The 11,079-nt window shown below is 34.1% G+C and overlaps 1 protein-coding gene and 2 non-coding genes across 3 annotated transcripts; 1 reads left to right on the forward strand and 2 right to left on the reverse strand.

Moving 5' to 3' along the window:
• Positions 1-4,028: 4,028 nt before the first annotated feature.
• Trnad-auc (transfer RNA aspartic acid (anticodon AUC)) lies at positions 4,029-4,100 on the reverse strand. Its single transcript has one exon. It is a non-coding gene; the product is annotated as a tRNA-Asp (tRNA).
• Positions 4,101-4,765: 665 nt separating this feature from the next.
• Trnad-auc (transfer RNA aspartic acid (anticodon AUC)) lies at positions 4,766-4,837 on the reverse strand. Its single transcript has one exon. It is a non-coding gene; the product is annotated as a tRNA-Asp (tRNA).
• Positions 4,838-6,374: 1,537 nt separating this feature from the next.
• On the forward strand, positions 6,375-10,772 carry LOC140062315 (tubulin-specific chaperone A-like). Its single transcript, XM_072108473.1, has 4 exons — positions 6,375-6,542; positions 7,205-7,310; positions 8,479-8,568; positions 10,259-10,772. The coding sequence occupies exons 1-4, from the start codon at positions 6,484-6,486 to the stop codon at positions 10,331-10,333; spliced, it is 330 nt and encodes a 109-aa protein (XP_071964574.1). The 5' UTR covers positions 6,375-6,483; the 3' UTR covers positions 10,334-10,772.
• The last annotated feature ends 307 nt before the right edge of the window (positions 10,773-11,079 follow it).

An 11,079-nucleotide genomic window follows, 5' to 3' on the forward strand; every position in this document is an offset into this window, starting at 1 on the left:
TAAACACAAAGTGTAAGTAATTAACACAAAACACATTAATTTTCTTGAAAAACCACCCACGACCTTAAAACCAAAACTTTCATAAAGTTTCTGAGCAGGTACTTGTACTTCGGTGGTGATAAGGTCAATTGCGTTGTATTTTTTAGCCTTACTAAAATCTATAGCAACACGCAGCAGTTGTTTTGCAACACCTAATCGTCTGTACTTCTTGTCCACGGCCATCCTACGTAGGTATGCAACATTATCGGAATTTTCTTTTACTGTAATACCGACAGTTCCTATAACTTGCCGATATTCGGTCACTGCAACCCAGAAATTTGTTCTATCTGAAGATTGATAATTCAGTTGGGCCTCGTTAATGTCCGCGAAAAGTGGCCCCTTTATCAGCCTATGCGCCGCAAAATACAATCCAGCGAATAAAGCAACATAAAATGCGACGATTAACAAAATAGTATGCAAAATGCATTGGGTGATATAATACGCTATGAATGTATATATTGTCACGATTGCAATGACTTTCCAACGCCGTATAAGCACTTTATATCCTGGAAGAATATTGTCATAAGCTCCATTTTCTAAAACTGTTTTTGCTTCCTTGTTTAATTCATGACAGCATGGGATAATAGATATTGGTGACATCTAGATGTTGACAGAATTGAAAGGAGAAGAAAATCAAGAGAGATGTTACCTAATTGTTAATATGTAAAATGAAAAAATATAAATATAATAGGCTAATTACTGTAGGCCACCTATATAGGCTGTTGGGATGTCAGAGTGGCGAGTTGTAGGCTAGCTAGCGACTTTATTTTTATACAGTAGTTGGTCGTGATATGTAGCCCTGGTAGGATGTCGGGGATTTTGGATTGGTGCGTTGTAGGCCTACACCGCACTGCACATCGCTAGCGACTTAGTCATGACTTAGTGGGATGACCGACTTATAGTTAGTCTAGGCCTAGACTGTCTAGGCCTAGGTAAACTCCACCTTGGGCGGATGATGATACCTCACCTAACATTAAGTTCATAATTAAACTAGTAAACAACCCAATTAATGATTAATACAAATTAACTAGAAGTTTTGACTAAAATATTAGATGTAGCTTAATTAACTTCCTCGTTACCTTGTTTTCGTTGTACGTCTCCTATAGTCTATAGACCAGCCTTGAACATTGGGGGCGGTGTTTAATCTTTGATAAGGACTATAAACCGTAGGTCCAGTGTACACAACTAGCTCGTGTGCACTTTAAAGAACCTAGTACATCTTTCGAGACGAGTAGGGGGTTACCCCGGTGTATTAGTACTGTATCACAGCCACTGATCACCAACTGGGTCCTCTGGGAGACCAGTCTTTGACTGAAGAAGTTACCCAGTATAAATATATATTTCAATCATATTTCAATCAATCATTACGTAATCATGGAGGCATGCATGAATAAAATGTATGGGATGGGGAGATATTATTGTAGTGTGTGTGTTTTGATTGTAAGGCACACACGAATGAACAGTAAACAAAACAGTAAGAATACACGGCACAAATAAAAATCAGACATCGTTGCACCACAGTAAAGATTTAGTAAAAAATGAAAACCTTAAGAAATTTAGCGTAGGCATTGTCCACAAGTTTTAGGCTAATAACTATTTTTTTGTCCGACTGGTGTCGGTTCGTCTCACTTTTAAAAAGATTCTCTTCGGAGTTCCTGCTTTGTGAATAAAATACTGAAAGATGAGGGTGTATCCGAATTGTGGGTACAATTGGGGGACTGGTGCGGTTCGTCTAATAACTATTAAAAGAATACGTTTGTAGAGATAGCATTTCATCTTAATTGTACCTATCTTATTATTTTAATATTTTACTACCGCGTCTTTCTTTCTTAAAGTTCAGGTATAGGTACATATAAATTTTAAATATAATATCTGGTTAGTACATAAATCAAATATTTGTAATAAATATGAATTACTTTTTTCAGTAGTTAGGTAGGTAACCTTAAAGCCCAGAAGGTAAAAAAGATGGTGAATATACGGTGGATAATTTTTGCTATAGCATGAAAATAAATTAACCTCTGACCTTATAAAGATACACACTTAAGATTGATATTAAATCGTAAAGTATATGTTCCTATTTACACTTATGAATAATTTTGTTATAGTAGGCCTATAGGCCTAAACGTTACTATTTATTCGGTAGTCATGACATATGGATGTGCTGCCTGGTCAACTCGAAAAACACTACTACTACACTTTTAAGTTAATACAGAATTGAAAAAATGGCCGAAAATCAACTTAAAAAAGTAATTTCATCTAAAAAAGAAAAAAAATTGGATATGGCTATAGCATGAATTGTATATGAAGTAGACGTTAATTTAAAGCTCAGGTACAGGCATGAATTTTAAATATAATATTTGGTTAATTGTACATAAATCAAATATTTGTAACAGAAATCAAGACGAAAAAACATGAATTTCCCTTAATATGGTCAAATACAAAATTTGGCCAAATTCTTCCATAAAAACCAGGAAGACTTTTTTTCAGTAGTTAGGTAGTTAACCTAATATAATAACATGTCTGGTGACTCCCTAGACGGTAAAAAAAAGGTGGTGGATATACGGTGGATAATTTTTGCTATAGCATGAAAATAAAAATCTGAAGTTAAATAAAAATATCAGAAATGTAATATTCAAGTTATATTACCTATATTTAGTCATCTGATAACAAAAGAATAGAGATTTTACTGTGTAATTTGAGCTCAAATTACACTGTAAAATCTCTATTCTTTTATACACAAATTTTGTAAATAGAGAGGCATTTTAAAAAGCTATGAAAAATAAACGGTGTGGCAAATAATGTTATCAGATGACTAAATATAGGTACTATAACTTGAATTTTACATTCTTAGTATTTTTATTCAACTTCAGATTTTCATTTTCATGCTATAGCAAAAATTATCCACCGTATATCCACCATCTTTTTTCACCTTCTAGGGTGTCACCAGACATGTTATTGCATTAGGTTAAACTACCTAACTACTGAAAAAAAGTCTTCCTGTTTTTTTATGGCAGAATTTTGCTAAATTTTGTATTTGACCATATTAAGGGAAATTCATGTTTTTTCGTCTTGATTTCTGTTACAAATATTTAATTTATGTACAATTTAATTAACCAGATATTATATTTAAATTCATGCCTGTACCTGATCTTTAATACAATTGATGTTTTATTTGACAGTTACAGCTTATATTGCTGTTGTGTTCAATATATTGTCAATATTGTAGGCCTATTCTACAGACAGTATGTGTATACGGCTAAAATAATCAGATTAGAAAGAAACAGATTAACAAAATAGTATGCACAATGGGTGATATAATATGCTATTAAAGTAGTAGGGCCTATATATTGACGTTCCAACGACATGTGAGTACTATTGGCAGAATATTGCTTGTTAATTCATGACAACATGAGATAATAGATATATCGGTGACATCTAGATGGTTATGAATTGAAATGGAGAAGAAAATGAAGAGATTTTAGCCGATAGAAATCAAATAATTATTGCTCGATCACTTGTTAATAAACGAAACAAATTAATATAGGCCTAATCTAGAAATATTAACCTGATCACGCATTAATAATATTTAATGTAGGCCTATTTAATGTAGGACTATTCATTGTTTATTTCTTTTTTGATAAAAATAAAATAAGTAAATGAAACCAATAAATATTTAATTTATTTTTATTTTACTAGGCTATATGGATTATGTCGAGCTAGTATATAAAGTGAGTTGGTCGTGGTTTATAGGCTGTGGATTTTGGATTGGTGAGTAAGAAGACTGACCGAGAGTTTAGCTAGGGCCTATAACTGTCTACCTTTAGAATCCACTTTGGGCGGAAGATTACATCTCAAACCTAAAGTATACAATATGACTACTAAAATGTTTATATATATATATATATATATACCGCCCGGTGATATACTGAAATTTAATTAATTAATTTGAAACGATAAAGATGAGGAAATCTGTGAGAATGAGAAAAAGTCGCCCCAACCGAGACTCGAACTCGGACCGCCTGCTTGATATGCAGATGTCCTAACCATTAGACCACTGGGGCTTTCATGGTATTGTTCGAACTCGATTGGATAACGACTCTTTAACATTCTCGGCGTGGTACGGCGGAACAGCACTAGTCCTCAGTTGTACGCACGCGCAACAGAGATCAAATTGATACGCCCTCATCTTTCAGTAATTTTATTCACGAGACGGGATCTCCGAAGAGATAGGCCTACTTTTATATATATAAACACAATAGGCAAAGAACATTAATTCTAAACCGCCCGGTGATATACTGAAATTTAATTAATTAATTTGAAACGATAAAGATGAGGAAATCTGTGAGAATGAGAAAAAGTCGCCCCAACCGAGACTCGAACTCGGACCGCCTGCTTGATATGCAGATGTACTAACCATTAGACCACTGGGGCTTTCATGGTATTGTTCGAACTCGATTGGATAACGACTCTTTAACATTCTCGGCGTGGTACGGCGGAACAGCACTAGTCCTCAGTTGTACGCACGCGCAACAGAGATCAAATTGATACGCCCTCATCTTTCAGTATTTTTATTCACGAGACGGGATCTCCGAAGAGATACTTTTATATATATAAACACAATAGGCAAAGAACATTAATTCTAAACCGCCCGGTGATATACTGAAATTTAATTAATTAATTTGAAACGATAAAAGAGATGAGGAAATCTGTGAGAATGAGAAAAAGTCGCCCCAACCGAGACTCGAACTCGGACCGCCTGCTTGATATGCAGATGTCCTAACCATTAGACCACTGGGGCTTTCATGGTATTGTTCGAACTCGATTGGATAACGACTCTTTAACATTCTCGGCGTGGTACGGCGGAACAGCACTAGTCCTCAGTTGTACGCACGCGCAACAGAGATCAAATTGATACGCCCTCATCTTTCAGTATTTTTATTCACGAGACGGGATCTCCGAAGAGATACTTTTATATCGTTTCAAATTAATTAATTAAATTTCAGTATATCACCGGGCGGTTTAGAATTAATGTTCTTTGCCTATTGTGTTTATATATATAAAAGTATCTCTTCGGAGATCCCGTCTCGTGAATAAAAATACTGAAAGATGAGGGCGTATCAATTTGATCTCTGTTGCGCGTGCGTACAACTGAGGACTAGTGCTGTTCCGCCGTACCACGCCGAGAATGTTAAAGAGTCGTTATCCAATCGAGTTCGCACAATACCATGAAAAAGCCCCAGTGGTCTAATGGTTAGGACATCTGCATATCAAGCAGGCGGTCCGAGTTCGAGTCTCGGTTGGGGCGACTTTTTCTCATTCTCACAGATTTCCTCATCTTTATCGTTTCAAATTTATATATATTAAATATATATATATATATATATAATACTTCCTGTTAGGGGGGCCGTTGTTATGGCAAAGCCGCGTAGCGGCGCTATACAATCTTTGGTTATGGTACCTTGTTTTTAGTCGCGTGGAAGCGACTCTATAGTTCACTATGTCGGTCGGTCGGTCTGTCTGTCTGTCTGTCTGTCTGTCGGTCTGTCTGTCTGTCTGTCGGTCCGGTATCACTATGCGTTTTATCGCTTTATGACCTTATCTTGATATCAGTTTAATCTAGCTAAATCAATTTTTCACAGAATATTCCTTATGGCCAGGAATCGATGTGGTTATGATTTCACGGTGCGCAATAAAAAATTACGCGGTCTACGCACGATTTAACGAAATCACGTTTGTAATCATATCTTAACAACCATGAATCACAATTAAATAAAATTTGGTACTCATAAATTTCAGGGCATAAATCATCATATGGCAATACAATTACGTGCGTAGCGCATGTAACGCATGCGTACGCGCGCCTAAAATTTTCAAAATTTGTTTTCGATGAAATAAGAGTACGTTTCAGGCAATTTTAAGCGTTTACAAAATTGCCTTGAGTGCGCAGATTTTTGCGCGCGCACTGCGCGTTAAATGTTATTGCGCACTCTTTTTGCCCGATTTCTGTTTTCTTGACTTACTTTTCAACTCGAAATTACGTTATACGAGCACGTCAAAAGTAACAGGCTACGCACGTGTAAATTAAAAAAATATAAATGTTTTTAAACATTTCAACATTTTTAAACATGTTCAGTAATTTCGGTCAGTATAGTTCACTATGTCGGTCGGTCCGTCTGTCTGTCGGTCTGTCTGTCTGTCGGTCTGTTTGTCTGTCGGTCCGGTATCACTATGCATTGTAGCACGCGACTTAATGGCTGTTGGCCTTGTTTTTACTGCCTTCGCTCTCTCTCTAGACCAGCCTTGAACGTTGGGGGCGGTGTTTAATCTTTGATAGGGAGGATATCGGAGGATCGATCGAGAGGATAATCGGAGCGCTGCTGCTGTTGTTTGTATATGACAACAAAAAGTACTTTCTGAAAAAAGATATTTAGGGTCTAAGTAAACATGGCTTCTGCTGATCCACGATTGCGTCAATTAAAGATAAAAACAGGTGTTTTAAAAAGGTATTGCAGATAAAGTAATACATTGTTTTAGGATAACTAGGCTAGAGTAGTTAGGCTACTCCGGCAAGCTAAGCCTAGCTAGGCCTCCTAGCTGCTGCTAGATATAGGTAGGCCCAGCAGCAGGGTAGCCTTGTACGGGAACCGCCTAGTAGGGCCTAGGCCTATTGCTAGAGTAGTATTAAAGTAGTAGGCTCCTGAGTATGGTAGGCTGCGCTAGAGAAAGCCTTAATAGGCTAGGGGTGGTACTGGGCCTAGCCCTCTAACTGTGTCTTTCTTTTTTAATTATACTTAGTCTTTAGGCCTAGGCTAGGCCTAGTAGTAGTTGAAATACTAACTAATCCCTGCATCAATCATTTGGGGAGGCCATAGAATAGGCCTACCTAATCTTTGGTTATTTTAATATTTATTTGTACCTTTTAAACAATTTTAAGAAGCTGACTATTGACACATTTTAAAATTTAACAATATTTAAGACATATTTAAATGTTATAGTAATCATAAAAAACCTTACATGGGTGATACCTGCCATAGATTAGTATGAGTATGACTGCCTGCATGTATCGCCTGATGATAGGGTTTTTTCATGTTCACCTCCATGAAATCCACTACAAAAATTATAATATATTATTTGTACAGTATAAAATATTATTATCATTTTTAAGGTGCGCCAAGGAGAAAATAATGTATCAGAAAGAAGGTGAACAAATAGCGGAAAAAATTGAAAAAATGAAAGCTGATAACAAAGATGAATATGATATTAAAAAACAGGTAAGTTTATGAGTTGAATCCTTAAAAGTTGTGTAAATAGACATTTTTTAAGTCAATATAGTTACAGCATGTCAATTCCATTGGCTAAGCTTTCAGTTGACTATTTGTACTATGTGGAATTCAAACTCTTTATTTCTAAATGTGGTTTAAAGATGTATTATCCCTCTGAAAAAATTTTTTTTTACATTTTTGTTTAATTAATAGTTATTGACTTCGACCAAAAATTGGATCCAAAAACAAATTATTTACCTGAAAAAATGGAATTTATTAAAGCAAAAAATTGTCAAATTGCCTGCCAGTCAATGGATTTTTGGTTGAATTTAACCATTTATCATGTTATTTTATAAGTGAAAACATTATTTTTTCTACGGAAGTGATTCACTTTATTAAAACTACAAAATAACCTATTCAAAGTTTGATTTAAATATTCTTCATTTTTCGTGTTTTTGGGGAACAATACATCTTTAAAAACCGTATTCTGCTCAAAAGAAATGTGTCCTTATGTACAAAATGGGTTATCGTACCATGAATGGGATATTTTTTTCATTTTTTCATTTTTGATTAAATTGGTTAATTACTAGATTTTAAAAAATTAATTACATAAATTATAATTTAAAAAAAAACCAAGACTGGATTTACATGCAACAGGGTACAGTATATTCTCATAAAGAATAAAAAACAATCCAAATTGATGATGGAATATATTATTCTTAAATGTTGCTTGATTTAATCAGATCACCAAGGATGATTGAATACAGTTCATTAGTTTCAGTTGACCAAAATTAATAATAGCATTTTTCTGCATGATTTAGTAAATGTTGGTAACAGTTTGTACACTCGGATGTATATGAATATTCATAATCATTTATTACCCAAACTATGTAAAAAAAAAACTGTTACACTAATTAAAAGAGAATCAACATTCTGCTTAATTAATGTTAAGCAAAAACTTTTTGATCATAATTACTAAGTTACAAGCAGCGAAAATACCCAATCATCAACAAGCAAACCCTTGTTTAATTTTAGCAGAATGAAAGATTTGAAAATCATACGTTATTGATGCACTGTATTTGTAAAATATATATTTCAGTAGAACCCCTCTATCCCAGGATGGAAAGGGCGTAAATCTTCAAGTATCCCCAAACTCTTAACTCCTATTTTTTTGTAGATGGAGGTTTTGGCAGAATCTAAGATGATGATTCCAGATTGTACAAAAAGAATTGAAGCAGCTTACTCAGATTTAGAACAACTTATTGAGGTACTTAATAATATATTTACTATTCTTTATTAAGTAGGTTTGTAGCTTTGTGGTTTCGATGCTTGCCACTGGGGTCTGTCCTGTCCCTTTTTTTTTTACTTTTTTGTTTTAGTTCAATAAAAAACTAGAAACGCTCGCTGAGAGTGCATACCTCCTCTTAAATGCTGTGTGTGATTTAGGCTAATTTCACTACAAGCATGTGTATGCGAGTTTGGTGTAATGGTACAAGCCTTTCAATTAACAATAGTTCAGTTGACTAATAGAACAGCAATGCCAAAAACAAACGGGTGAATTTGAAAAGAAATAGGTTTTTTAAAACTATTTGTATCAAAAAACCTGTACATTAAATCATTAAAAATAAATAATTTTTAAAAATTACAAATCACAAATTATAACTCTTGCCTCTTGAAAAAATGTTTTTTTGAACAAGTAGTTCTCGAGAAAATACACTTGTCTTGTTACTTTAAGACTGCACGCAGGCTTTTAAAAATTCTGTCCTGTCTAGCAGGTCTAAAAATAATACTTAAAAGTGGTCCAGAATTAGGACCGTGGTCTGGATTGCTCCTAAAATTTAATGGAGTGGTCCTTGACCACATATTTATCTGTATTTTCATTTTGGTAAAGATCTAACAAAAAGACAGACACATGCGATCGATTACATATACCTCCTCGACGAATCAATACAAACAAATAATTTTGAAATGTTTAAATTAAACAAAGAAAAAGTAGAGCCAGGCCATGGAGGTGTTCATAGTCAGTGTACAGTAGTACAGTGTGCAAACGTTTCTCTATCTCATCAGTTTCTTCCAGTTAGTATCTCCATGTATGTTTTATTTGTAATTGGTAAGATTTTTTTTTTTTTAATTTCGTACCTATCAATGAATTTAAATTAACAATTTCATCCTTACCATTACCATTAATAGAATCGAATTGTACTGTACATTATTATTAATATTATCATTATTTATTCTTTATACTGGGTAGCCTCTTCAGTCTAAGACTGTTCGTCCCAGAGGACCCAGTGTATTATATGATGAGTTTGTGACAGTGGCTGTGTTTGAACTAGTACACCGGGGTAAATCCCTACTCGTCTCGAAAGATGTACTAGGTTCTTTAAAGTGCACATGAGCCAGATGTGTTTACTGGACCTACGGTTTATAGTCCCTATCCGAGAAGACTCGTTCTACCACCAGAACCATGGAGCAAATGAGCCTCGAACCCTTGCCAATGTTATGGCTACGTATTACGGTTCCACTGTCTTAACCACTCAGCCACTCACATGCAATTTATTTATTTAAATTTTAGATGCTTTTAGTAAGCCTAATTTATATTAATATAATCTACAGTATTGTGAAATAAAACCTTAATACCAGTATTCCAAATGAGTTTGTTTGATGTGCAGCTCAATACATAAATCATATATTAAAGTACATAAAATAAAATCACAACAATCAAATTATCAAAAGTAGTAGTAATGGTTAACGTGATTGCTTTCCAATCCCAAAATACATGGTTCAATCCTGACTTAGTGCCACACAATCCATTCCACCATAATCAAATGGCACTTAGTTTATAAGCAATAGTTTATTCATATATCGGGGAGTTTCTTGCTGTTCGATGCGTATGAAATAAACAATTTATTATTATTATTATATTATTTTACACATACTGCATAATTTTTCATTTTTAGGAGTGTAAAACTGATTTTGCTGAAACAGAAGAACTGCAAGCAGCAGCTAAGCAATTAAGTGAAGTCACAGTCTAAGAAAATATGAGCTAAAAACTGACTGACCAAATGTATGACTTAAAATTGAAATCTGGGAACTCAATCCATAATTTTAATAATTTTCTAAAATAATAATTATCAATATATTTATCATGAGTTTGGAGGGTCATAGGGAACTAAGAACTGTGAAGAACTGGGAGTAAGACTTATCTCCCATTTACTGCAGCTTAAGAATCATTTATTACGTACTGACATTTGTAATTTATAAAATTGATGAAAATTCCTATTTGCAATATTTTATTTGCTGTTTCAAATACTGTAATTGATAATTATACTGTGCTTTAATGTTATTTGATTAAAAGGTATAAAAGTCTGCATAAGTTCTATCTATATCTCCTTTTTAATATTTAGATATTCTGCACATACTCTGTACCATAATAGAGGGAATGTTAATAGAGCAGATGAAACTGTAGTACTGGTTTTGTATTTTAGGGTAATAAAAGTAATATATTGGTTGGATATTTCATTCGAGTTTACACGCACGCAAATCGAAATAGCGCCCTCTAAATAACATAGAATGAAATCTCAAGTAGATATACTGTAGAATCAGAAAAAAAATATCTTGGAAAGCAATCCAATTTTTTGGTTACTATATCATAATTGACATGCGCAGAATCATATAATGTGGCCTGCGCGTGTCAATTATGATATATAGTAACCAATCCTGTCAAAAAATGGAAAGTTCGAAATTTTTTCATTTTTTGAAAAACGGCCAAATTTCGACC

Source organism: Antedon mediterranea, chromosome 11, assembly GCF_964355755.1.
Source record: "Antedon mediterranea chromosome 11, ecAntMedi1.1, whole genome shotgun sequence".
Lineage (NCBI taxonomy): Eukaryota > Metazoa > Echinodermata > Crinoidea > Comatulida > Antedonidae > Antedon > Antedon mediterranea.

Excerpts from the sequence above, each read along its gene's own strand:
- LOC140062315 (XM_072108473.1), top strand. The coding sequence starts at position 6,484 with ATGGCTTCTGCTGATCCACGATTGCGTCAATTAAAGATAAAAACAGGT. Across the intron at positions 6,543-7,204 it reads AAAACAGGTGTTTTAAAAAG|GTGCGCCAAGGAGAAAATAA; the intron begins GTATTGCAGATA and ends ATCATTTTTAAG. Across the intron at positions 8,569-10,258 it reads ATTTAGAACAACTTATTGAG|GAGTGTAAAACTGATTTTGC; the intron begins GTACTTAATAAT and ends TTTCATTTTTAG.